Source organism: Seriola aureovittata, chromosome 12 (assembly GCF_021018895.1).
Source record: "Seriola aureovittata isolate HTS-2021-v1 ecotype China chromosome 12, ASM2101889v1, whole genome shotgun sequence".
NCBI lineage: Eukaryota > Metazoa > Chordata > Actinopteri > Carangiformes > Carangidae > Seriola > Seriola aureovittata.
Genome location: NC_079375.1, coordinates 18,583,096 through 18,610,772, shown reverse-complemented (window position 1 = coordinate 18,610,772; position 27,677 = coordinate 18,583,096). Strand labels below are relative to the sequence as shown.

Below are 27,677 nucleotides of genomic sequence, written 5' to 3'. Positions count from 1 at the left end.
TGTTTGTGTTGTGCATGTTCACAGTAATGCACATGTGCACACTCATAATACACCAAACATGGGTAGGAATGAAACAAGAAAGGTAGTGAAGAAGAAAACTGCTAGCAAGCAAAAATGCAGGGTTTAAAAAATCTAAAATTCAAAGTTTATTGAGGAAGGGAATACACTCAACATGTTTGCTAGGCCTAAAGGACACACACAATGTATTAGATGTTATATAACATTTGTTTGCTTATCTCTAGGAAAGACGTTTTGTGTCACCTTTATCTGTGAACAAAGTTGTGTTTCCATAGGAAGTGAGTAGTAAGCTTTTCCAAGGACAACATTAGTGTAGTCACTGGTGAGGAGTAACCAGGAATTGTTTTTTTTTTTCTGGAAAGAAACAATGCTGCTTCCTCTTTTAAAAGATAATTTGCGAACGCTGAGAGAAGCACAAATGAAATACCAGACAATTCCACTATGTTAGAGTTGGACATAAACCTGATATGGGTATCTCAAAACTTTGGCAAATAAAACAACTTCCTGTGTAGCTGGATACTTCTACAATGAAGTGAAAAATGTGTGTTTTTGTGATTGAGTGGACCGATACCTTCTTTTGCAGTGTGACACACATTCCACACACTGTAGGTAAATACAGCAAAGGCACACAAAATTGAAAGCTGCACAGATGAATTTAGTGAATTTTAGTTTTGTCTGTAACACTCTGAGTCAACACTCAGAGAAGCAGACAGGAAGCAGAGTGAATCATGCAGTCATGTTATGTCCTGTCCGTTTTTTTTTTGTCACTCTGTCCTTGTTTTTTTGCAGAAAGCTGGGAGAGATCATCTGACAGTCACCAGGTAAAACGTTTCATAATATTCAAGGGTTTGAGCTGTTTTGCTGCAGTTTGTGACCTTTGCACTGAGGAACTGAGCTGAGACATGCAATGGCTTTATAATTAGCCAGATGATGCAGAAGTCATGCAAAAAAGACTATCCCACAAAACAAGCTGAGTGAACTGATCATAAGACTGTTATTCCTCCTGGTGATATTTTCAAGTTCTTGATTTCTTCTTTATCTGTACAAGACCAGTTTGTAGAAGGGAACTTTTTTTTTTAACCCCACCCCCAGGTGTAATTCACGAAACCCAGTAAAACCTCCTTGGTATTTGCAGAATCCATGATATGTAGTGCATTGCGTGTTATAAGGAGAAATTTAATACAATGAACAGTTCATGCTTTTAATTTTTCAGGTTTCATTCTTGTGGGAACTTGTGTGACCACGTGACATTTAAAACTAATTTCTGTGGAATCACACTTCCTCAAAACAGCACCTGCCAAGTCTTCCTGCGGGGATCTCTGCTAGATACAAGTGACGTTGTCTTGATCATATGATCAGGAGCCAATCAAAAAAACAGGCAGCCTCCACAAGGAAGCATCGGGGCTGTATTTAAAGTTGCTCGGGACAGTGGTTTGTAGGTCAGTGTTGTGTTATTGTGGACTTTGTTTAAAAGTGTCAAAGTAAAGCCCTAAACTGCAGCTGAAGATGAAAGCCCCTCTGCTGCTGATTATGACTGTTTGGTTAAACACTCAGTACGGCGGCAGCTTTGTCTCCTCTTCATGCTCCCATCCTCCATCAAAGTGGTGCTCATCTCTGGACACAGCTATCCAGTGCGGGGTAAGTTATGTTCACGTATTAGGAAAGCTTTTAAGACATTATCTAATTTTACGTACGTTTTTGAATGGCTGGCGTCCGTTAAAATCCCAGGACACATCACTCCGTGTAGTTCCGGGAAACAGTTCAACCACCGTTCAAAATCATTGTGCTGGACAGAACTACAGGAAACCATAGCAACAATATTGACAATGAGATACGTCACCGTAACTTAGTTAATCTTAGCTCGCTAACTCACCGGTGAAACCTAGTGCAAACTTTGAATGACCCTGGAAACACAGCTTCTCATTGAACATATAGCCACTGTACAAAATAATACACTTAGAGGTGTCCAGTTACACAAAGTAAAGATGTCGGTGGATGAGTTTTCCTTGTGTAGTTTTTCCCGGTTAGTTTCACAGAGAACTGATACCCAAATTAAGTTGTCAGTCGACTGTATTCTGCTTCAGGTTGTATTTTTGTCAGCTAGCTAAACTCACTGAGGAAGTGAGCAGCAGAGAATTTTTTTAAGACTACATGGTGGGCTAAAGAAAAAATAAGCGAAAGAGGAAGTAATACAGTATACACTTCATACAGGACTTAACCTCTAGTCTCTCTTTACCTCAGTGTGTGGCTGCTAACAGAGACACACTCCAGTAAACACAGATAGTGCCACGTATAATTAAAGAAATGTACAGAGTCAAAGTTACTAAAACTTAAAGCACATCTAGTCCAAGTCACATCTAATAGGAAACAAATATAAATAAAATAAAGTTGTGGGCATATTCATTTGCTCTGTAAATTTTGAACAGCTGATTTTACTGTGACACTAATTTAAACTGATAAATATATAAAAAATGGTACCACTTACCCTGAGCTCTCCTAGTATTGCACCCAAGTGGAAAATGGCCTGACCCTACACACACACACACACACACACACACACACACACACGCGCGCTGTTCTAGGTCACCTTTGGATACATTATAGACTTGCATTTCCTGGAAACTTACCCTGACCCATAACGACTAATTGCCTAGCCCCTCCAACACTAATCTGAATCTAACCCTAACTCTGAAACCAAGTCTTAACCCTCAGACATTCCTTTAAACTTCTAGCAGTTTGGTCCCCATGAAGCTCCATGCACCCCAAAAGTATACTGGGAGTACAAATATAGTAAATCAAAATGCACACATCCTTGTTTGTTGGGACTTGTCATTGACAAAATGTATTCCCTAACCCCTTACCCTAACCATGACCATCACAACTGAATTCTTAACCCTAACCTAGACCCAATTCTAACCTGAACCATTAAACCAAGTTTTAACCCTTAAACAACCATTTTTAAATTGTGGGGTCCAGCAGTTTGGTCCCCACAAAGCTGTCTGACTTCAAAAGTATAGTGGGCTCCCGGTTTTCGGCCCCACAAATGTGGTAAAACAAACCCCCGGAGCACAGAGAGTGATTAAACATAAAATAACCTCTCCACTTTTGCCCCCTTGTGCAGGTTTTGAAGCAGTGCCTTGAGTCTAACTTCACCAGGTCCCATCAGACAGCAGATTCAATCCAGGTGGGGCTTTACTATGAGAGTCTATGCCCTGGCTGCAGAGGTTTTCTCACTGAGATGCTCTTCCCCACCTGGCTCTTGCTGAGTGACATCATGACTGTTACTCTGGTGCCCTACGGAAATGCTGTGGTAAGCAGTGAACCAAGCACATTGGTAAATATGGGGTGGCTAATGTCTTAAAAAGATATGTGATGTTGGTTTTACTACAAAAAGAGGCAGATGCAGGAGAGGTAAAATTGATACAAGAAAAAAAGCCTATATCAAACCATATGTGGTCACAAAATAAGCAAATAGATTTAGCTTTGGTGGCAAGAAAGGGGTAAGTGAAGTGAAGTGTGAAGTGCATCATAATCTTGGTCAAGAAATGTGTTTGTTACTAATTTATGAATATTGCATTTTCCCCACCGCCCAACCCCAACAGGAGAAACCTGATGGACAGAAATTTGTTTTCGATTGCCAGCATGGAGAACAGGAATGTCTGGGTAACATGATTGAGGTAAAGTTACACAACTAATGCACGGAGAGAAAACTGCTGAATAATGCTGTAACTGCTATTTGAAACATGTTATCTGCCTTGGTTTGTTAAAAGAAATACTATGCAGAAAATACTGTGTGGATCCATGTAAACCTGAGTGTTGTGAAAGCATTATAATTCCTCAGAGAAACACTCCATACTCAAAGTACCTTTTTAATATTTTTATTCTCCTTTATATGTATGTGTGTTTCTGTCCTATTCCTTTCAGACTTGTCTACTAAACATGACCACTATTGCTTTCCCGGTCATCTTCTGTATGGAGTCCTCAAGTGATGTCATCAATTCAGCCAAAAGCGTAAGGAAGTCAGAGCGAGTGTGTGTGCATGCATGCGTGTGTGCTCATCTGCCCAGTCATTTGGCTGGTGTCTGTTTGTCTGCCTCCTTCTTTGCACCATCTTTTCAATCACTGTCACTTCCCCAATATATTTCAAAAGGGTCAACCCCTGCGAAGCTCGTCACTTATACCTCTACACATAATTTTATTTATATCTCATTCCATCTCTATTTAATTTTATCTTATATTCGTATTTTATACGACAAGTCCTCTTTTTAGCTGAGCTGACCTGTTTTCTTGTTCAACGCATTTCATTGTACTGTTGACCTTGTGTTAACTTACATATGAATAAAACTGAACTGAACTGAAGTTATTTCACCACTGAAATTCATGTGTGTGTATTTCCATTGTTGTTTATAGTGTTTGGAAATCTACAATCCCCAGTTGAGCTGGGACAAAGTCATGGGCTGTGTGAAAGGGGATCTGGGAAACCAGCTGATGCATCTGAATGCCATGAAGACCAAAGCGCTGAATCCACCACACAAATATGTGCCTTGGGTGACCATTAATGGGGTAAGGCTCCAGTGCATTTAGCAGCTCCTGTGGTATTCTGCAGAAAAACCATAACTACGAGGCAGCTAGACACTATCAATTTACAGATCTAAAGAGACGACATCAACCTGACTTGGAGATTGAATACATGCTAGCTGATACATGCATTTTTCCATCCTGACTTGTTTTGAAGCCACTCTCTCTGCAGTGCCCCCGTTCTGCCATGCTTTCGATGCTTGATTTTTAATCAAGTGATGTTGTGATCATTTTGACACTTGATCTGCCCCAAAGTACTAATCTATAAGTGAAAGAGAGCTGTGACTGGTGCGTGAAGCTACAGCTTGATGCGACTCCAAAGCTTAGCACAACAGATGCCGCTGTCTCTCTGCCAAGCAGCCTGAGACCAAATGCACAATAACGACTTGAAACTGCAGTTCACTCTAAATCAATTCCATAAGAATAGAAGAGGGGAAAAAAACTAATCCTGTCTACATGAAGCATCAGGCAACAGAGACACTGCTCACATTTTATATCCAACTGGCTTTGTCAAACCAAGCCTGAACTGAAAAATTAAAAGCAATTTTAAAGTTTATAAATTACTGCGATAAGAGAATGTTTGTGTTTCTGAGTTTCTACCTCTATATGTACAGTGATCGGGGTGTACAGGGTCAAATAACATTACACAACATTATAATATAATACACTTACTCACTTGATTTGAGGACAAATGGAAACATTTTACTATTTTGAATTGGGATTTTTGCCATTTAGCCCCCAATTGTATTTTATTTCTTTTATGAAAATATTCCAAATTTGCTTACAAATCTGAATGAAGGGAAATACAATCTTGGACTGTGGGAAAATCACATGCAGCAGTCTTGGCACCAAAGGGTGCTCTTGATTGTAAGTGGCCTGAGATTTCTTGGCCATTACATCATCAACCAGAAAATCCTTCATATCTTAAGACTCCCATGAAATATCTGTCCCTATCAAGACTGTATCTGCTACAAGACGCTGTCATGAAATCATACATGTAACTTAAGTGTGAAGCTCAGAGTTTGCTTTTTCACAGAGGTGATGTTCAATATTCTAAGCAATAGTCTCGTCATGTTAAGCAACAATCCTATTGCGTTCACTTGGCTCTGTTGGTAAGCTTTTACTGCAACCACCGTTCCTCTTTGCCTTTGTGGTGACTGTGTTTGGGTGTGTCTCTCCTACCATAATAAATAACATGCAGTTGTTGTGACCAAGTACACCTGCAAGTAAGTTAGTTGCTAACAATTTGACCTCTTTTAAATGTTGTCTGATGGACAGTTAGTGCTATTTTTTAATCTTCATAGTGAAGTTAGTGATTGTGAGAGCTTTAACAGAAAAATGACATACTACATTTATTTTAACCATCGTCCTTGCAGCTCTGTCTTTTTTTTTTTTTTTCAATGACCACCTTTTTTATGCCGGTCTTTGGGAAACCAATCTTTATTTATTTGCAGGAGCACACAGACGATTTGCAGGACAAAGCCATGAATTCTCTCTTCACTCTCGTCTGCAACATGTACAAGGTACAGTTAATCTCATTCATTGACTCTGTATGCTGAACTTTTGCCTTCTTAATACAATTTTACCGTGTATATTTTTAAATCGCAAGCAGTTCATAATTTTTGATTCGCTTAGACTTGAACTTTGACCTTTAACAAACTCTTTTTTTCAGGGCACCAAGCCTGCAGCCTGCGGAGGGGGCCACAAACACTTCAAAAGCTACTGCCACAATGAGTGAAGGAGCAGCACTACACTTGCCTTTATACTTGCTCTGCTCCAGGTGTGGCCACTAAATAAGCAACACTGAGGAATGTCATCAAATATATATTTCTTAATCTTTGATTTTACAATCTGTTTCTATAAAGGGAATAATTGATCACCTCACTTTATAATTCAAAGCATATAAATACAGTTGACTTTTTAAAAAAAACGTGTCATTACTGAAATGTTTTCTACTGAAACCATGAAACCATAAATGCTTTCTGAAATGCAGTGTTCTCACTGTCCTTCAGATGGCGCCATGTTTCATAAGCTCATCTTCAGTCCCCTGTTACCTGAGGTAATAAAAGAAATAAACAGTTACATGTATATGGCGGTTAGATAAAGAACTTGTCATACTACACTCACTTTATTTACCAGATTCCTTAAATATGAGCTCAGCATTGTCTGCCAGATTGTGCATGGAAAGTTTTAACACAACTGATATAACATTCAATTACATCTTATTCAAAAATAAAACTGCAAAATACAGTTAATTATACATTATACACGTCATTAAGCGAACCAGAGAACATAACTAAAGCTGTTAAAAACACATCAGTGATTCATGAGTCACAACTGACGTTATACTTGATGTTTTATATTTGGTTTTTAAGCCCGGGTTCATGTGGGTGTGCGGCGGAAGAGGCAGGGTCATTAAAGTTCACAAAGTCTCCTGGGAATCGCACTGAATGTTTAACACGCACTCACATCCTTTTACAAATAGTAAATCTATCCGAAGTTGTGTTAATGTTGTAAAAAAAAAAACAACAACCATTAAATAGAATGGTTATAGGCAGCAGCTTGATCAAAGCCAGAGTCTCTCTGGCCTAACCAGAAGGGCTGGATGCATGAAGTCCTCTGATTCTACAGGCAGATAGACACACATGAATAATGGCCTGTCATGCAAGCAGCTCCACTGCCTCAATCTCACTACCAGCTAACATCTTCAGGCTCCATATACTTTCGCATTATTCTCAATAGACTAAATATCGCCATTTAAAAAAGTATACACGTATATTCGTTGCATTTGGGTCTAATGAGCTTACAGTTTAAAAAAGGCCACAGCTGAAGTTTAAAATGCAAACTCACAAGTGTGCTTAGAAAGTTAGCTGTTGATCACTGAAATAAAGACAGCTGAGGGTTTCTGAAGAGGCGGGGAAATACTTTTTTACTGAGTGACAGCCCAAGGAAGTATTAGTGCCACAGACAACTTCATATCTGATCTTAAATGGGGTTCCTGTATGCTCCTCTGGTATTTCCTTCCCAGTTGTTTTGTTCCCATGATACAGTAACTGGAAATATGAGGAGAAATAACTCATCAAAATTTTTCAACTTCACCGAGGTAAGAGACATTAATGAACCTTTAAGAAATACTAAAAAGAAAAATGTAGTAAATTACAATAGTCAATTCTGCTTGTGGCTTATGGATCAAATTTATTATTATTTATGATCTTTTCAGAACTCAAACAAAAAAAGAAAGTGAGCTGGTTTAACTTTAGCTATAATACGAAGATGCGAGGTTTCTTGTGTGACTGATCTCTTGTACATCAGGAGTATGTAATTACACTTTGATATCTTGTTCTATGCATTTTACCATTGCCTGACAGCTGTGCAGAAGAGCAATGGAGCCTTGAGTGTTAAAATAAGCCCCATTTAATTGCAAGTTCGGATTGTTAGCAATAAAATAATTTGTCCATTATGTTTATAAGTTTGAACAAATGAGGTTTGGCAGATATCAAACGACCATTTGACAAGAGGAAGTCAAGTGTTTTATCATGAGTAAAGTTTGCACTGTTCCCTGTGTTTTGGTCACCTAAGTCAAAGAAATGTTCAACAATAAAACCGGAGTGTGTGTTGACAATTGCTTATGGAAAGGTGGAACTCCCAAACAGATGGAGAGATAAGGTCACGGGATAGCGGCAGAAAACAAGGACTCTTATCTGTTTCTCCTCAACACTGACGCTGAGAGAGAGATGCCCTAAGAGCTAAATCCCAAACACTGTCTCACTGTGAGAACCATCTGTTGTGTCCAAGGTGATAGTGCGTGGGTCTCAGGACCTGAAATCAGATAAACCTTTCAAAGATAATGCCTGACTGGGGCTCGTCACATTTTCGGCAAAAGCACAAAAACAGCCCTGTCTGCAACTTACCTTTAGATCTCAGCAATTTTTTTTTTTCATAAGGTCTCTTCAAGAGGTTCAGAAAAGGCCAAGCTTGACCTTAGTTAAGGGAATATGCCAGTGAAACCTAAGACAAACACACACTGGTAGCTTTCCTTGGCTTTTCCTGCAAGTTAGTTTTGTGATGAAGCAGATAAAGTATCTCAGCTGCACACTCGGGGATCTAGTGCTGGGTTATATGGAATCAGGTTAAGCTTCACTGAGCTGTAAATTGTTGTGACGTAGAGCAATTAGTGTCAGTAACAGCAGTTCAGGTTCAAAAGTATTTTTGTTTCATCTGCATTGCCATGAAAAGGACGTTGTGCTGACGCTTGATATAGTCGATGCAAAGCATATGAAAAGAGAGAGGGTGGTGGAGACTGACCTCTGTCAACCGTTCCTAAACATGTTGCATTTATAACGAATGAGTGAAGAAAGTTTGCTCACCCAGCTTTGCCATAAGAGAAGTGGTCTGTAAGTTACTGTCTGTGGAGCATCTAAATTTCACATCTCTTCATGCCATCACAGTCTCCTCATTCTCTAGTTTCACAATTAGAAGCATCTGATCTAATAATGTAATCAAATTGACCACATGAAATGACTGCTGTTTCCTTTCATTTCTCATCTCTGTTCTGTCATATCCTGGTCTTTGTTTCTTCTGCCATCCAGAGACAGTGGGACTCCTCAGAGCAGGCCTCCTCCGCTGAGTGTCTGCAGGACCCCGATTTCAAATGTGCTGTGAAGAGGCTCTTCTCAGGCACCCTGCAGCTGCCCAGGCTGTCCTGCAGACCCTCCATGCAGGACAGACCAGAGGACGGCCCCGGGTCCGGCCCCGTGGCCCACAGCATCAAACACTCCAGGAGCCTGGGGACACTGACCAGCTACATATGTAAAGGCCTGTGAGTCAATGATTCTATGTGTTGTCAGTGTCCTGCTGCAGATGCAGTGGATCTTTTTGGTGATACGCCTCTCTATAATGTTCATGTTCATTCGCACCAAAACTTTGGAGTAAATAAATCTACATAATTGAATCTACTGGGGCTCTGTTCCAACTTTAAAGGAGTGTATGGGTCTACTTAGCTTAAAGAGCCATTTTTAAGTGTCTATTATTATTTTTATACTTGAAACTTCAAACCTGTGTGGAGCATGTGTGAAAATGAGTTCGTTTTTCTAGCTGGACGCGTTTTCAAGATTAATGATTAGAATTATATGTCATCAATCGATAACCAGCATGATGGGGTTTAAGGTAACTTTGCAGCACCTTCTTCCAATTCCGTTTCCTGTAAAGAATTCAGCAGAGCTTGACGATTTTTTTTTTTTTAGTGCCTAAGTGCTTAATTTAGGTAGAAAAAGCTGATTTGCTTCTTGAGCATATGATCCAAAGTGTCCCGCTTAAGGCGTCGCTCTCCCCTCTGTCACACTGCTGAACAATTATCACTATAAAAGATCAAACAAACAAGGCTCTTATGATTGTTTCCACAACGACATTCAAGCTGCAGCTGTAAATACATTTTTTGCCTCTCTACACTGTGTATGTGTGTATGTGTGTGTGTGTGTGTGTGGGTGTGGGTGTACTGCACTTTTGTTTTCTTTTTTTACATGTTGGGGGAATGCACACGGACGTGTTTGATTTCATAAGTCATTGTAGTGCATGTCAGAGGTGATCAGATATGGCTTTACTTTGGACAAAGACACAGTTGTATCATAGATATTTTTCCCTTTTACAGCAAACAAACCTTCATCATTGGTATTTATCTGTGCAAATGACGAAAGCAGTACACATACTACACGGTTACTCGCCAGTATTAGTCTGTATGAGTGGACATGCGCCCTGGGATGTCCTAAGATATAACCTGATGAAAAGTATATACAATGAATTGCAATGAAATCTATTGGTGCACTGTGACTTCACGGACCATGAAAAGGGCTAGTCAAAAATTCAATACTATTGTTTACCACCTCTTATATAAAAATGACATTCGCGTGTGAATGATGCTGAGTTAGATTTGACTAAATTACAGTCTAGGATTTTGTAAAGTTCCAAATTACCAATTGATTCAAATTGATAAACACTCCTGTAAGTTTAACTTTATTTGAGGGCGGGACAAGCAGTGTGTTTGTCTGGCACCAAATAACAAAAATGGACATTTATAGTGGCAGAGTCCAGAATTATTTTACTCAGATGATAGCTCCAAAAAGAAATATAAACATTGCACATGTATTCATATTAATAGACTATTATTTCAAAACCAATTTTTACCGGTAACACAAGAAATAGTGTTGTTCAATGGTTTTCAGTGACAACCCATTTGTTAACATGAGTCATGTGTCACTAACTACGGCTTTGCCTTCATACTCATATTTAGGCACAGTAAACTGTCTAAAACAAGTGAACTCCCATTCTGTACAATAGAACACAGTTCGTACAGAGTACATTAGGCAGCTTGACATAATTTGTCAAAATGAGAAGGCGAACACACTGGTGTGCAGATTCATCACATTTAATATGGCATGGTCAAAACTCTACAGATGAGGCACTGGAAAATAGGTTCATACATTGTGATGATTAGGCTATATTTATTCCATAAATGTTTATATACCAGCAGGTATAAAGCAACACTGCCACAGACATGACTCCTATGATGTTGATGGACCTAAAAGCCTTTTATTGTGTTCCTTGTCTCGGGAGAGGGCCATGTGCTCGCCTATTTACAAGTTGGTAGTGCAATTTTGATGCAGCGCCAGAGAAATTGTTTATGGAGTAGCATTCGAAGCCACAGGTTGTTTAAACCTGACAATGCCGCACATGTTAGGGAAATCTAATCAGAATTGAACTGAATTATTTTATTGTGATGTCACTAATTTGATGTCATTATATGTCTATCAAAGTTAACATTAAACTCGCGGTAACTACATCTAAAATAGTCACGATGTTGTGTTCTGTGGAGGCTTGTTTCTGAAAGCTGACCACAGACAGTCATGTAGCCAGTACAGGCAGCGTCTACAGTAAGCCATGTTCTTATAGATGAAAATAAGGTTAAAAAGTCATTTCTGGCCTCGGCAGGATAAACACTTTGTTACCCCCTCTCTTGGAACAGCTTTTACTGTGCGGTGGCTTGAACTCCCTGATGAGGTCCCCATCCAGAACATCTAACACAGGCACTGAAGAATTAACCTCTGGCCCATAGCGCTCCTAGATCACAATAAATTTGGCACAGTTACGCACATGATGAGAGTCAGACACAGGAAACGGTGTAAATTGTGATTATTTGAAGAGGAGATAGTGCAGGAGCGGCTGGAGAACAAGTGTTTCATTTGGAAAAAATGTGAGCTAAAGCACAGGATGGACAAGTGTAGATGAGGCCAGATGCAGGTGAAACAAGGTCTTTCTGATCACACTGCTCATGAAGTAGGACTCTTGTGACTTTCCACTTGAAAAGGAAGATTTCCAAAAGGCAAACCATCGTCAGCCCGGATCAAAGCTTGTCCCCGGTTGTGGCTTGAACATCACCTGAAATTGTGACATCATTACTGGAGGAAAAATATTGTGAGAATAATCTGCCCACACCACTTGGGAACACAGTGTAAACGGGTTGTTTCTTCTCAGTTGTTTCCACAGTGGCCCAATGGACAAAGCATTAGGATGCTGTCTACATGACTAGCTTTGTGCGGCGTGGAATATGTTGTAGCATACAAACGGATGCCGTCTCACATTGCTGAACTATGACAACTACCTTTTAATGAACTTGATCAACCCCACTCCAGGACCTGCGGGAGTGCCGCCACAGGAATGTACACTCTGTTCTGGCCTCGCTGAATCGAACTGAGAACTGGGCAGATCTCACCTCTGCCTCTGTCATCCACATGACTGAAATGATGATGTGCTTCAGGGCCAGGATTTGTTTGGGCCCAGGATCATCCTCTGATGTGTTGAGCTTGGGGAAGAGAGAAGAGCATCTTTACTGCTGGGCATTAGAACAAGGCAGAAGTGGTTAGGAAACAATGCAGACTTCGTCTGGCAGAAGGTTAACTGCTTCATACTCGGGATATATTACAGTGGTACAAACATGTCCAAAAAAGGACTCACATGTAAGAAATGTAATTTTAGAAAACCAATGAAAAATGGTAAGGTTTATATTCTGCAAATGAAAGATCTGAGCAAAGAACAGAAGAGTAAAGCAGTATGTTTTGGCCACTTGGGGGCAGCGGAACAAGCTGTAAACATCATGTTGACATATCATCACCTTTGTTATAACAGACAGTTGTTTATTTACATATTAAGTAGACATGGAACAATATTAGCATTTGTTTGTGTCGACTATTCACCTTCCTTTTAGCTCTGTTGCATTCTCCACCAGCTCCTCAGAAAATATTATATGATGCTAAATGCTCCACCAAGTTCACCAAGTTCAGCATCTAGTTGGTAACTTTGTCTGCTGTTTGGCGCCGGGCAGGTTGCATTCACAGCGTTCATTTCTATTGTTTATATTGTGGAAAACTGGATTGATGAGAGACGTGAGACTGAACAAAAACATTAAAGCTGCCGGCCATAAAACCAAAACACTGAGCTGATAGACGCTAAAAGTCTCTGTAATTCTGGTCATTTCTGGTCCGGTGATGATTCTCTGTAGGTTCATGACTATGCGTGGCCCCTTTCATATTACACATAGTATTAACATAAAACACTGATAATGTGCCGTACATCATATCCGCTGTTACAGACTAATTCTTTTTGTGAACGGGTTACATAAACAATCTTGACAAGCAGTTGACCTCATTATGACTAGTTTACATCCACAGTGTCTGTGTTTCATTTGGATGAGAACAATTGTGTCTATCTACTAGTACAGTACTGCTGCACCAGAATACATACAGTACAGTAGCTATGAGTATATACCAATAAAAAGCCTTTAACCAAAGAATCGTTCTTCCCTGCTCTCCCTACCAGCTGTTGGTCATAGGTTCAGTCCTGTGTCAGATGTTCCAGCTCCCCAGGTTATTTCAGTTACGCTAGACAGCACCGGTGTTTAGCTGTGAGTCCTTAATCACAGGAGGACCTTTTCTCACTCTGCAGCGATAAACAAAAAGATTGGGTGGGGGTGAAGATGATGTTGCCTCTGGTCACAGATAGAGAGCGCCATCGTGACAGCACCCATGCCCTCTATAGCTTTTATCTACCTCTGCTTTTTATAGTCAGAGGCTCTTCATGTGACTTCTCCTGGTACGCTCAGAGCATGTGAAAGGCAAAGAGGCTGCCTTTGAGGAAATAGGCAACTTCACAACAAATGGCACCTCGGGGACCAGGGGAAAAGCCTGAGTATGCAAAGTCAGTTGGAGTGAGAGTAAGAGAGGCGAGCTAGAGGGCCGAGCCAGGCGACAGCTTAATGTTTATACAGTGGAGGAACTTAGAGAGGAAGTAATTATGGAGCACAGTTTGAAGTTGATGAACAATATGCTCCGTAAGATTAGGAGTGAAGGAAGAGGGGAGGCAGAGTATTGGAAAGAGAGAGAAGCAGAAGGGGGCGATCCGTCATGTGTCTCCTCCCTGTATATCAGACAACCATATTTAGTTGGAGAGAGGGAAGGCCTAGGAGTAATGTAAACAAAGCCTGGGAGAGGGAGGGAGGCAGGGAGAGTACATCAACACTAATGTTTGAGACTATTGCCCCGCACGACAGTCAGCATGGTCTTTTGGAAGAGACAAGAGAAGGACTGATTAGGTTTCAAATAAAGATGTTGAAGTCTCTTAGAGAGGTCATTCTGTTAACTTTTTGAAAAGGTTTTGTTTTGGGGTTTTTTGGGGGATTTTTAAAGCAGCTTCTTTGAGAGTTTTAACAAAAGAGTTTTGGAGAAGACAGGAACAGGTCCAGGTTTTGTTCAAATGTGAGGAGGAAGTGAGGACTGGACCAGAGGCACTAGCTTCACCTGGATTTGGCAAATCAAGACGGATCACTAACATACGCCCTGTCACAAAAACATCACGTAAAAGTTTATTTGAGAATCCAAAGAGTTCAGAGACAATTTCAAGAGGAACTAATCTCCTGATCCCTGACCGTCCTCTGTTCAGTATGAGTGACCTGTGCACTGAGAGCTCTGAGGAAGAGCAGTCTGATGTTGAGGACAGGCCGCAGGAACAAACGGTGACCAGGCTGCCAATCATTCAGCTCATGCCCAGGTCCAAAGCAGGCTCACCGGGAGGATCCCCAAAGAGCTCGCCCAAGGATTCCCCTCGCGGGTCTCCTCGTAACTCCCCGCTGCTCTTCAGAAAGCTACTGATGAACCGCAGCATCAACCTCCAGAGGCGCCGCTTCACTCTCGCCCACACGCCCAGGTAGAGTCCGTAACTCTGAGGCGATGATGACAAAGATGACAATGCTGTTTCACTGAATAAGCCATGTGTAGCTTTACCCTGTTTCATTTCAATTTGACAATACAGGTCATTTCCACTCGCGTCTGCACCTGTCCTGGGCTGCTCAGGTGAATATTAAATATATCATTTACAGCTAACAATGGTAAAAGATGGGCCAGAAATCCTCCCCAATATACTGACTTAAATTCAAATACCAAACGTCCAAATACACGCATATTTATTAACGCGCTCTCATTTAAGATGTGGGAGAAATGCTCAGTAGTATTTTGTCAGAACTTCTGATTATTGTTTCAGTGGATCTGTTTGTGTTGTTGAAGTAGGAGCTGGTTCTTGTCTCATGGCCAATAGTCACTCCACTCAGCTGGAAATGTTAAATGTATTTTTGGTTTATTTTTATGCAGGCAGCAACCATTCACACTACAAAAGTGGTTGCCCTTAAGCTTATGTTTTGATGCAGACCACAAGATGTTCATGTACTGCTGCATTCCAGTTAAACACACTGTCCTCTACCAGAATAAAATCAGCTGTTGTTTCAGGGCAATTCTGCTAAATAAAATCCCCTAATGTGAGGATTATTTTGAAGGTGCTGTTTCATCCTCTTTAAATGTGGCAGATGATATTTAAAACAGAAGCAGGATCGGTCCCTACTGGTATTTTTGCTTGATTCTTGCCATCTTTGTGCTTGATTAGAAATTTTATTATTTATATGGGTAAAATTGACTGAAAAGCCCAAATCTGTAAGTTTCTGTTGAAATGGATTTCAAAATATGGTGTCAGTTTTAGTGCTTCATTTCCTACAGGTGTGAGTGTTTTTCCTAAGCTTTGTACACCTTTTGTTTTCCAACTGAGCAGCATCCTCTCAGCAAACACAGCTCAACGTCACCGGATCAGCAGTTTATTGTTCCACTTCTTTGTCAAGCAAGTACTTTAATCTCTCAGGGACAAAATTACCGTTCTTAGTAGCCACACAACAATGGAACACAACTCCAGCCTGGAACTGGACGTTTTGTGCTTAACTTAAAACATTATTCATTTATTTTTAATTATTCATCCGTTATATTGCCCTTAACTCACAGCTGTCTCGCCACCTCCGCTCTGGTAGCTGTTGATAGCTTTAGTTTTATGAGACAGTATTGCATCAGGCTTGGCTCTCAATTCCAATATAAATTAAACATTTACATGGTTAACAACGTCAAGGCAAGAGTCGTATGATCAATTAAACCATACTTGACCGTAACTTCTTGAAAGAGGAAGAATAAACAGGGCCCTACATACAGTATATGTCTGGATGGATATACAAACAGGCAGATATTTGTTCTTTTTGCTTCAAGCACACAGTGTATTTCCACATTGGTCCGTTAAAAACGCCTGTAGGTCTCTTCAAAATAAGTGCCTATTGTGGAGTGTACTGTAAGTACTGTAAAACCAATTTTTTACGCACATGCCTCGTACCTCTTTGTCAATGTTTACCCTTCACTCCTCAGCATATACACATTCAGATGTAGGTACCAAGCAATGCTCGGCTGTTACAAGGTGTTTCCGACCTGCTGCAGTGATGTTAGAAATAAGATTAAAAGTCAGGGAGAAACTTTAGCCGGTGCCGTAAAACCATGCCTTACTTTTATTGGCAAGAAAAGAGTATTAAACATTCCTAAAGACACCAGTGCCTAGTAGAAAACTAAAAAAAAAGTGTTTACAAGTTCATTCACCTTTTATAAACATGTAGGGGGTGGGGTGGGGTGGGGGGTCACTTTCGTTTTGCATCATTTTGTGTTTAATGGTCTTGGATTTGAGATAGCTGGACACATTTCTTTTCCAGGGCTTATTGTAACTCTCCAGCCAAACTGTTTCATTAATTTCAGCGTGTCTGTTGAAAATCTAAATATTAGAGGGCGAGAGTTCAGTCGAGAGGATTCCAACACTCAATCAGGAAAGTCAGATGCTTGCAGGATAACACAGATATTCAACATGTCAGAGCCTTTATATTATACAGCTCTGAGGTCAGGCCATTGTTAGTGTCCCTCTGCAGGGTATGTGCAGTGTCCCATAATGTCAGAGCTGAAATAAATGGACGGGGATGAGTTATTGCAGGATGGCTGGCAAGGAGGAGGAATTAAACAAACTGGGGGTCCAGCGGAAAATAAATGTCGCAGGCAGCTCAAATATAGAACATACCCGCAAAGTTATTTTCACTTAGTGTCTAAGTTGATTAAACCTCTCTTTCCACTCCACAGACACCATGTCAAGTGGATGTGTTGGGAGAAAAACGTTTTGTGAACATCGTTTCAGTCAGTCAGGTCTAGTGTGAGTCTGGGGTGATTTGTTTCCATTACGTCTTTCATTGATAAATTTAGGACATTTCCTGGGCTGACACAACAAAATGTGCATAGAGTACAGATGATGCTTGTTTTCTAGGGGGGATATAGCAAAGTGAATATTAGCAAACCAGTAATGCATATACTGCATGTACAAATATTATAAATGCCGATGCCTTTCATTGTCATTTGAAGGGAGCAGTACTCTGGACCAGAGTAATTGGGGGTTTTACAAAAAGTGTCATTATGAGCCTAAAGAATTGAGATCAGCATTCCCAGTCTGACTCAGGTATATGCTACATTTACAAAAAAACAAAACAAAACAGGATATGTTCAGGATGGTCACACATTCTCCGGATGAATATTAACACAGCATTTCCTGTTTTTTTCCACTAGAGGATGCTATGTTGTGAAATGTGGGCAGAGAGCCTGTCAGGAAGATGTGTTTCAGTTTCTGTGATGGGTCACAGCAGAGGAAAGAGACATCATTCTTTGGCTGCGGTTTGACTCTGTGGGGGCTCAAATGTTTTAGGAAGGTGATTCTGGCATGGTGCTGTTGTCGACCTTTTTCTCTGGCATGTAATGAGTGGGACTGAATGTGTTGCTGGCAGATGAATAATAGTGTTAAAAGTTCAATTATGCACTGTAACTCTAAAAACTCTCATTGATTGAAGGTTGTGTCCTGTATTTTGACCTAAAGTTGTCAAAGTTATGTTTAATAGTGGAACAAGTGAGCAAATGCTCCCAGCTCCAGAGCAGACAGTTTAACTTGATGGGACAGATCTGTTGTAACAGACACTTCCTGTCTGCTCCTCCCTCACATTATGAAAAATTAGATGTTTCAGTCCTTTACTAATCACCTGTTCTCTGCACTATTTTCACAATCACACATTTGGTGACACCAAATATTTGTTTAACACTGCAGGAGGATATTGTGTGAATCAGATGGATTATATTGTGGCATGAGAAGAGAACTCAATATTAAAAAGGAAAATTGAATAACCTCTAAAAAAAAAAAAAAAAAAAAGCGTGCGCACACACACACACACACACACACACACACACACACACACACACACACACACACACACAATACTGAAGTATTGATTGACCAGTATGCTATTGCTGCTGCTGGCATGGAGGCAGGCTGGTTACACGTAAACAGAAACTGTACCAACTGTCTCTCTTTGCAGCGAACGTACTTGTGATCACAACACTATGATATAGCACAGCGCAACATGTTTTTTCTTCTTTCACCTCACCTCTACTAGTCCCACTCCAACCCCAGCGCTGTTCACACTGCTCCACTTTCTCATGCAATGGCTGTCGTTATCTGTGCTCTCTCTCTCTCTCTCTCTCTCTCTCTCTCTCTCTCTCTCTCTCTCTCTCTCTCGCTCTCTAAAACACCCAGCACCCCACCCCTTCTCTCTCCCACCACATTATCTCTCTCTCTCTCTCTCTCTCTCTCTCTCTCTCTCTCTCTCTCTCTCTCTCTCTCAGGGGAGATAGTGTTGTTGTTTGTTGTTTTAAGCTTGAGTTTGGTCCCACCACTCTCAGGAGAGAAGAGAGGGGAGAGCAGAAGTCTATTGTGGCCCACTGACAGGGACTACATGGGACGGTCCACCCCAGGGAGCATCTGTTGGGATTATAACACTCTTTCCAGCTCACTTTTTTCCCACTAAGAATAACTCAGTGTGTTGGTGGTGTAGCATCACAGAGGCAACCCCCTTTGTTGAAATGGACAGCTCTATGTCAAGGTTGTTGGACTTGATTTTTAGAGACAGAAAAATATCTGGGGCCCACTGTTGAGGAACTCGGTTTTGTCTGACTGCAGCTCATTTGGAAGAACTCAAGCTTGCTGTTTCCTATTTAGGAGTACAAGGAGAGAGAAAAAAGAAACAGGAGAGAGCCGTTTATCTTGGCACGTCTGTGGTGGTGAGCTCAAAGGAGAACTGACAGCTGACACCATCCTCAATTTCACTTGATTTGATTGGACCCCATATTTCCACTGTCAGTGAGATGATATACTAACTCACTTTGTGACAGGTCTCTAACAGCCTGGAGTCTTTGCCTTTTTAGGCTGTTCACACACACATACACACACACTCTTTCTGAGCTCTTAATTTTTTAGATTTTTCTTTTTTCCGCAAAAACAAATGGACATATCCTTATCGCTGGGACCGAAAACTGCACTGCAAATTCAATTTCTAGCTTGATGCTCTTTGATCCATTGATTCTGCACTGAGCTGGAAGTGAATCGCTTCTAGATAACAAGTTTTATCTAATAAATAGAGAAGGGGACCCGGCGGGCCTGACTTACTGTTGCGTTCACTTTCATTCTTACTTCTACCAGGTGCAGTTGTTGAGACTCTTGTTTTGCTGTTTTGCATCTTGACATTGTTTTGCATCTGTCATTCTTGGACCTGTTTTTCCTGCATCGTCCTCTCAAAGGGACCTTTCTCCCTGCGCCATAACTTGTGACCACAGAGAGTGTAAAGGAATTGGGACAGTCCTTTTTGATTCATGACAGCATGGGGGTTTTTGATTGCGCCACAGAAGTTCACATTGTTTATCCCTCGCCTCCCAAAGCTGCTATTTTGATGCTGCTCTGAACTCAACCCAACTCTTTTTTCAACCTGCCAATAAAATGATGAACAAAGACTCTCGCTTTTCAAGGAAAATGCACAGCAACTTCTCCACCCGCAGGCACTCGTGCATTGGGTACGTATCCGGCTGTGTGATTGTGATTACAGTTGCTCATGTACAGTGAAGGCAACATAATGCATGTGTGCACAGGAAGTATCGGTAAGCTGACTTCCAATATGAATGTAATCAGCTGATGGGGAATTTTTGACTGTGCTGCTCTGTCACTGTGTTTACAGTGATATTGTGTTGTATCCATGTTGATGTCTATCTGGTGGTTTTATGTGGGTAACTGCGGCTCTGTATTTGCATATAGATTTTGTTGTGATGTGTAGTTGTGAAGTTTCTAGCCCCTGTCTCAGAGTGCCATTTAGATTACATAAAACATAAAATATCGATTGAAGACAGAAAACATTTTGACATGAAAATGAATGCCTTTTGCAGTTCTGAAGCACTGCTGTGAGCTGTGTGAGTTGTGAGTCTGCACCTGAGTGCTGTTTAAAACTCTGGATTAACTTTAACAAATATCCGCCACATGATTTGACATGCACTGTGGTGAAGGCTGTTGCTGTTGCTGTTGGTGTGCTGTGGTCTGCAGTGCAGGCCTTGGGGTGGCATGGTGGATCAATGGTTCTGTCCACTGATGTCCCTCCTTGGGGTCCATGGACCCGCGCCAAGCCGAGGCGTCCGTGATAGGCACGGTATGATACATGAGAGCGGCAGATTTCACCTGTTTTCCATCTTGTCCCGTCGGAAACAAAACAGAGAGAAATAATAAAGAATGTGTCAAATGAACTCACTTCCAAGAGGTAAATTATTGTAGCAGGCCCCCTTGTCGACACACTGACGTGACTGATTGACTTAATTGTAGCTGAAACTTGATACGGCTGTGTAATCAGCAGGCCAGATTCAAAAAACATAAAATCTACTACAGCTGTCATGAGATCCCTGCAGGATACGATATTATGTAAGTTTATAGAGACTAAAAAAAGAGACTCAATGCATGAAACAAAAGAGTACACACACATCATAACCAGCATATGAGTATGCACACACACATATAAACATATAAATCTGCTAGACAACATGACTTTTTGGAGCTTAAGCTCCGAAAGCTGCACAGATTCATAAAGAATCTTTTCTTCCTGCACTGAAAAAAAAAAAAGATGTCAGAGCTCTCGTGGGATTTTTTTCAGTGCAGTGTGTGGTGTGGCAAACTTTTCTGAACTCTGGGCATAAGGCATGTGCCTCGCGAGTGTCATCCGAACTCCTCCAGCCGTGAGCCTGTTTGGATCATATGAGGAGATCAAAGCAGGAGATTTTAGACCACAGCCAGAAATACAGAAGTGCAGCAGGGAACAGAACAAGCCTCTATTCTCTTATTACCTGATTTGTTCATCAAGCTTACTGACTGAAAAAAAAAAACAGCACTGAAGCGGAGTCACTGTTGGGAGCTTCAGCTCAAAGCAATGTTCAGATCCTGTTTTTCAGTTTCAGCACAAATAAAGACAATGATTTTTTTTTATTGTATGATGATGGAGAGTGAGTGATGGTGATGAGTGTTGCTGTGTTACAGCAGTAGAGGTACTTAAATTAGTTAAGTGAGCAGTTAAATTCTTTTACAAAGGAATAATTTTCTCTGCAACACACACACACACACACACACACACACACACACACACATCCAAACACCCTGAGACAAAGCAGTCTCTTGTAATCCAGATGTGTCCATCACAATAGAGACAGTTCTTATCCGCACTTGTACTAACAGTACCAGGGCACCATTCATCCTACCCTATGACTTACACACACACACACACACACACACACACACACACACACACACACACACACTCCTAACCTTCTCAACAATGCTTTTTATGGCTTCTCTGGCAGTGTGGTACATTTAAACAACACTGTGTCACTGCATTAAGCCAAACATGGCTTGAGATGAGAGCCCTCAGTCAGTGTCATGAGAAGATAGTTGTTGCTGCAGTAACAGTTTGAGAAGATGCCATTTATCTGAAGTAGAGAGTGACGGAAAGAGACAGAGTGAGGTATGTGATAATTTACACAAAGAGGCTAACGGCACAGACGAGAGGGCGGTGAAGAAGTGATAGGGAGGACGTGGGTTGAGATAGCGCTGCTTTTAGCGCAGAGATAATGACTGGAAGCAGAGGGTTAGACCGAGGGACAGGGGCATTACAGGGTGAGCAGAGAATAAAAAGATATTTCTAAAGTAGACAAAAAAAAAAAAGAAGAGAGGCAGAAAGTTATTGTGACTAAAAGAATAATGGGGAAAACAAAAAAAAAAGTGTCAAGTGAGGCCACCCCACCAAAGAGCAACAGTGTCAATGTCAGAGGTCCCAATATAGCCGCCAGCCCCCCCCCCTCCCCAACACACACCAAGATTAGTCAATAGGGCCTGTGTGGCTGTGGCGGGCTGGCTGATGTGTGCGTCACTGCTGTACTCCATATTTTCAGCATGACTGATTTCCCCAATCGCCTCCAGAGCCTCATCGATTCCTGAGGCCAGCAGCAGCAGCAGCAGCAGCAGCAGCACAGCAGCAGCAGCAGCAGCAGCACAGCACAGCACAGCACAGCACAGCACAGACACCACTGACATTCAAAATGAGCAGCTCTACTGTATTTCCTACTCAGACTGTGAGAGGACATGAGAGACGTCTTTCCTTTATCCAAAGTTCACAGAGACCGTGGAAACAATCAAAAGATGAGAAAGATTAGAACTGCGAAGGAAATGGCAGTTTTAAGTGATTTCTTTCTGACAGTTCTCTGCCCTGAACAAAGTGGATAAGCTGCTACTCTAGTTATTAGTATTAGCAGAAATCAGGATATGGCCTCCAAAAGTGTGATTAGATACAGTCAAGTTTGTGATACACACCGATCAGCCACTACATTAAAACTGGCAGCTGGTTCTAATATTGTAGCTGATTAGAAAATTTAAAAAAATCATCCTATTTTAACCAAATATTGTTTCACTTAATTATTGATGAATATGTGGATTGAGAATGGAGAAAGAAACTATTGTATCAGACGTCAGTGGTGGGTGTTAGCTCTGTGATAGAGCAGTATCAGGACGACTGTTCACTGTAACCACTAGAGGGGGAAACTGACTTGGTTATGCTCAGAAAGTGATGGAGAACAATGACCTCCTGTTAGACCAGGCGCTACTCGGATATGGGAAAATAAAAACACAATGTATCGGTTTGGTAGATTAAAATTTTATTTTTAGGCTGCTGGAAACCAGCCATGTTTCACTAATGAGACTTTCATGGTGCTGTGGAGTTTATGTATTTGTATTGATCATGCGGCAGAAGGCTGACACTTTTACACTCTGAAACACAGCATTGTGTGTTATTATTATTGGTTATTGGTGTTATTGGTTTGTGTTATTTTTCTGCTGCGGCTTCTTCTGCCTGTTCTGTATATGCAATATACCTGCTGCACTGTCTGTCCAGCTGTGCCAGAGGTTTCTCCCTTTGTCTTTTTCTTCTTTTTTCTTGAGAAACTCTTTTAAATCACAGGTCTTGCGGTTCACATTGTACAGAGACAGATCTATGATTCTGAGTACACAAATACTATTACAACCCAACTACTGATAAGTTACAAATTATTTTTATTTACACACCTGGCACATTGATTTTATGAAAGGTTTAATAATCTCTTTGAAGTAATATTAATATTTATCGGCAAAATCAGACACTCAGCTCACCTCCAATAATAATTTTATTTTCTAAGTTTAATTTTTACATTCATTTTTAACAGTGTTTTGCAGAATTAACTTCCTGTTAGGTACTTACAAAAATGTTGATGTATTCCTCTGTCGTTCATACAATACCTTTTGGCCCTTGTAACCTCAATGATCAGTAATTTATTATCATCTAAAAGTATATTTTAGTTGTTTTTTTTTGTTTGTTTTTTTGCTGGACACTGATGTACCACATGTGCTACTAGTCTTACGAACACCTATACACATACAGTGCCCATGTACACACACTTGCAGTAGGCTACACACTAGCTCAGAGTGAGCATTTCACTTGTATTTCCCACAAACACTTCCCTGCTGAGGGAGTGGCCACCTGCCACAGAGGTGTGCGCACAGACGTGTGTAAGTCTGAATGTCCATTTAAAGTGTGCGTTTGAATGTGTGCCCATGTCCCTGCACACGTGCATGCATTAGTGAACTCCCTTGTGCTTAAATCCTGGCATCTTTTTTGGCTGTGTGTGTGTGTGTGTGTGTGTGTGCGTGTGTGTGTGTGTTTGACTGCGTTTGCATATGTGCGTACAAGTCTGTCATCCACCCAATTCCCAAATCGGAGGAGCCCCAAACTCTGCCGTCATGCTAGCAGATGGCAGCCTAATGAATCATGAGGCGACACACTGATAGCCTTTACTACAGTACATGCTGTAACATGACGTTTGACATCACTGAGACTCAGTTAAATATAGGCCGCTAGCAACAGCCACATGCTGACACCTGGTGCTGTTGCTTTGTTACGTCCACAGTATTTTAGATGACATTTGTAGCAAGAAGAAATTTGTTTCAGTTTATTTGATTTTCTTCTGCACTGTGGTAAATGCTTTTAATTTGAAATAACCAGAACAAGTGCTGTACTGTTTGGGTGCTTTGAAAGATGTAACACGCTGTAAGCCTGTTTTTCTAGTATTTCCAGGGAAGATACTGTCCATTGGTTTATCATGATCATTGCTGCACACAGAAAGTTACAGTTTCAGTGAAGAAATGAATCCTTTTTTTGTAAGGACGTGGTCGTACCTGGGAATAATTCTTCCCTGGAGACCCTGTAACAGATATGGAAGACTATAGTAGAAATGGGCGGCCATGCTCATGGGAATATGCCTGTGTGTGTATGTTATTAGTGTGTTTGTGTACCCTTTTCTTCTGCAGCTGCTTTTTCAACCTCTTGAACTGTGCTGTGCCCAACACTCAGTCCCTTTATACAAGCTCACGTTGTGTAGCTGAGCGTGGTTGAAACAGAAAGTTATTTTAAATTCTGGTAGAGAAGTTTCCAAAGACAGCAAACATTTTTTCTTTTTCATATAATAATGTAATATGTTGGGTTTTAATATATTATTCAGAGGCTAGTTTACTTAGGTTTTGAGATGCTGTTATAGGCACTAGTCAAATAGTATTTCTTCATATTTATTATGTGGCCACAGAGAAATTCTATTCTCGCAAATTAAGAGGAAGGCAGCGCACACTACTAACAGCTGCATGATTGGATTGATGCAGTATATGTTTTCTATGTTTAATCGCATATGTCACACCACTATTTCTATATTAATTATGTAATGGTCTGGATTAGCAGGTGTAAAATTTGCATGTTTCTTAGAAGCATGGCAGTAGTTTCCATTTGCTATGATGAGACATCATCACCATTAAGGAATGAGAGGGTGTTTCTAAATTGCTCATCATTTTTTGGTGCATTTGAGGAGACTGTTAGGACATTATGCCTCCAACTTGTGCCATACTCCAGTTATTCAAATGTTTAATTTAGTCAGTAACCATTTTTTGACCTAACTGCAATATTTAATTGCTATTTCTTGTCATATAACCTTTCAAAACAGCGCCTAATTGTATTCTAAAATATTCTATGTGATAGTTTTCTTTAATATTTTAATATCAAGAGCAAGGAATACTTTCTCATGTAGTTTATTTTCTTTCAGACACGGGCAAACACATCCTAAACAGGCTGATTAGGCTTAATTGCATTCAAATTAAGATGACTTAATTAAGCTGTGCATTCATATCACCACTTTTAAAAAATACTGTAAATTGAAAACTCGAGGCTACGTAAACTTTTTGTGTCCCTCATGGTGATTTGAGATAGGATTAGGAGATCTGCCCTCCACTGTAGCATGATACAGCTGTGATCAAATATTTTGTAATATATACTGTATGTCATATAGTGGTGGAAAAGGTGTTTCTATATTCTAAAATAAATCCAGGAGAAATTTAAGGGAATAATCAGTTAAATACTTAAAGTCTATCACTCAAGGAAGAATCTTATTCTAGCAAGTGGTTCTTGTATAGACAAAGCAGGGAAAAATATTGCAGTCTCATCATAATCACAATGTTGACTTGCATGGATTTCAGACAAAGGAGCAACATAAAGTGACTGACATGACTTCGGATCTCAAAGCCAGACAGGGTTGGTGAATATTCAGTTTTCATTAACCCACATGAGCGCAGTTAATACTGTTCTTTCCAAGTAAATGTCCTCAGATGTTGTTACAGTATTTCATTTCATTGTACATTTTCTTGTATTTTCATTTTAACATAATTGGTCAGCAGTGGACAATATGACTTTGGAAATTAGTCAATGTCAGCTAACTTTACATACAAACCACAAACAGACAGTGTGTCCACTGACAGGCAACAACCCTGACATACAGCGTTCCTCGCTCACTTCAAAACAGCTCGTTATCCAGGAATGCTCACCATGCCTCCATGTAGCCAACACATGATGTCATGAGGCCCCCTTTGCAAATAATGGACTATTAAACCCACAACTGAGGGGTCAGCCAGAATTTATGATGCCTCGCTATTTTATGAGTTATAAGAGATTACCTTGCCACATCGTTTCAGCCTCGGCGTCCAGTGCTTCACAGCGCGACTGTCTTAAGATGAGATGTGAAGATACTGTGCAGAAGCAAACATTTAATGTCTGTCTTTCTTCAGACATCCACTCTCTTCCACCACGGTGACGCAGACACATGGAACACTGTGAAATCCTCGGGTCTGTTGCCAACCGAAGTGTGTGTGTGTGTGTGTGTGTGTGTGTGTGTGTGTGTGTGTGTGTGTGTGTGTGTGTGTGTTTGCGCGCACACGTGTGTGCATGTCCACTCTAGATGACAAAGAATACTGCTCTTGAAAGGTGTCGTTTAAGCTTTATTCCTCTATCTGCACATGAAAACAATTTTCCTGTGATGAAAACCTGTCAAAAGTGCTGGTTGCTGTAAAGTTTCAATCCATAACATCCCTTCATCCAGCTTGTATCAGGACATTGTTCATCCCAGCGGGGATAAATTCTTCAGTTTTACGAGTCCAAAGTCAGGTCGCATGCTAATGTTTATACAGTATGTATTTGCAGAGGATAAGTGTGAATACAGAGCTAGGAAAATAAATGAACTGAGAGACTGCATAGTAGAAGTATTAAGTATATCCGGTTTAACTTGTAGCTTTTCTTTATCAGCCCATGAGGGGCCTGATCATGATTCTGACCCTGCACAGTAAATCCCGTTAAACCCAAATAGCGATTATTCAATTCACTGTAGTTGTGTGATAGGATTTATAAACTGTTGCTGCTGAATTCAGGCTCCAGGAAGCCATAACATACAGCATTATTGTAGGTCTCCTCAGTTTGTGGTTATGATTGGCCCTTTTGTGTGTGCACCTCTTCAGATTTCCTTAAATGGCAGTTTTTCTTGACACACACATCTTGTACAGACACAGACACTTTGTATTAAAGGATTATATTAAATACTTTTAGAGAGCAAACGCCACAGTTATATGTTGTCTGTGCTCTACGTCGCAACTAACGTAAATATAAAGCCGAAAAATGAAACTATACCATATGAAAAAAAATATAAGCCAACTTTTTCACATAAGCAGTAATAAGGCTTTCATATGTAGGTAATGGAGCAGGGGTTCTGAAATATATTTTAAAAACCCTGGCCTCCTGAAAGGGGCCTGGTTCATATTAAAGATACCTATTGAGCCTCTGCTGTATAACCACTCATTACTTTTTCTTTTCTATCCTTACCTATTGTTGTCTCTCTGCCTAACATTTG

The 27,677-nt window shown here is 40.6% G+C and overlaps 2 protein-coding genes and 1 long non-coding RNA gene across 8 annotated transcripts in view; 2 read left to right on the top strand and 1 right to left on the bottom strand.

Moving 5' to 3' along the window:
- Positions 1–1,398: 1,398 nt before the first annotated feature.
- On the top strand, positions 1,399–6,436 carry LOC130178406 (gamma-interferon-inducible lysosomal thiol reductase-like). The gene is made up of 7 exons (XM_056390574.1): positions 1,399–1,656; positions 3,140–3,328; positions 3,621–3,695; positions 3,943–4,029; positions 4,429–4,581; positions 6,051–6,119; positions 6,269–6,436. Exons 1-7 carry the CDS (start codon positions 1,525–1,527, stop codon positions 6,332–6,334), a joined length of 771 nt encoding a protein of 256 aa, XP_056246549.1. The 5' UTR covers positions 1,399–1,524; the 3' UTR covers positions 6,335–6,436.
- A 135-nt stretch (positions 6,437–6,571) lies between these two features.
- The window catches only part of pde4ca (phosphodiesterase 4C, cAMP-specific a), a 53,312-nt gene continuing 32,206 nt past the window's right edge, over positions 6,572–27,677 (top strand). For 3 of the 6 annotated variants that reach the window (XR_008829158.1, XM_056390567.1, XM_056390565.1), the window contains exons 1-2: positions 6,580–7,699; positions 9,186–9,415. Coding sequence is in view for 5 of the 6 variants with exons in the window: in XM_056390567.1 (XP_056246542.1) it covers positions 7,586–7,699; positions 9,186–9,415 (344 nt within the window). In the remaining variant the exon portion in view is untranslated. Of the gene's footprint in view, positions 7,700–9,185; positions 9,416–14,203; positions 14,848–16,744; positions 19,923–27,677 lie in introns of those variants that run through there. The other 3 variants (XM_056390566.1, XM_056390568.1, XM_056390573.1) reach the window with 3 other exon arrangements.
- LOC130178407 (uncharacterized) lies at positions 11,008–19,661 on the bottom strand. The gene is made up of 3 exons (XR_008829159.1): positions 19,522–19,661; positions 12,251–12,451; positions 11,008–12,027 (listed from the first exon to the last, which is right to left on the bottom strand). It is a non-coding gene; the product is annotated as an uncharacterized LOC130178407 (long non-coding RNA).

Coding starts and splice junctions, on each gene's coding strand:
- LOC130178406 (XM_056390574.1), top strand. CDS start 1,525: ATGAAAGCCCCTCTGCTGCTGATTATGACTGTTTGGTTAAACACTCAG. Junction 4,030..4,428: donor TCATCAATTCAGCCAAAAGC/GTAAGGAAGTCA, acceptor TGTTGTTTATAG/TGTTTGGAAATCTACAATCC. Junction 6,120..6,268: donor TCGTCTGCAACATGTACAAG/GTACAGTTAATC, acceptor TCTTTTTTTCAG/GGCACCAAGCCTGCAGCCTG.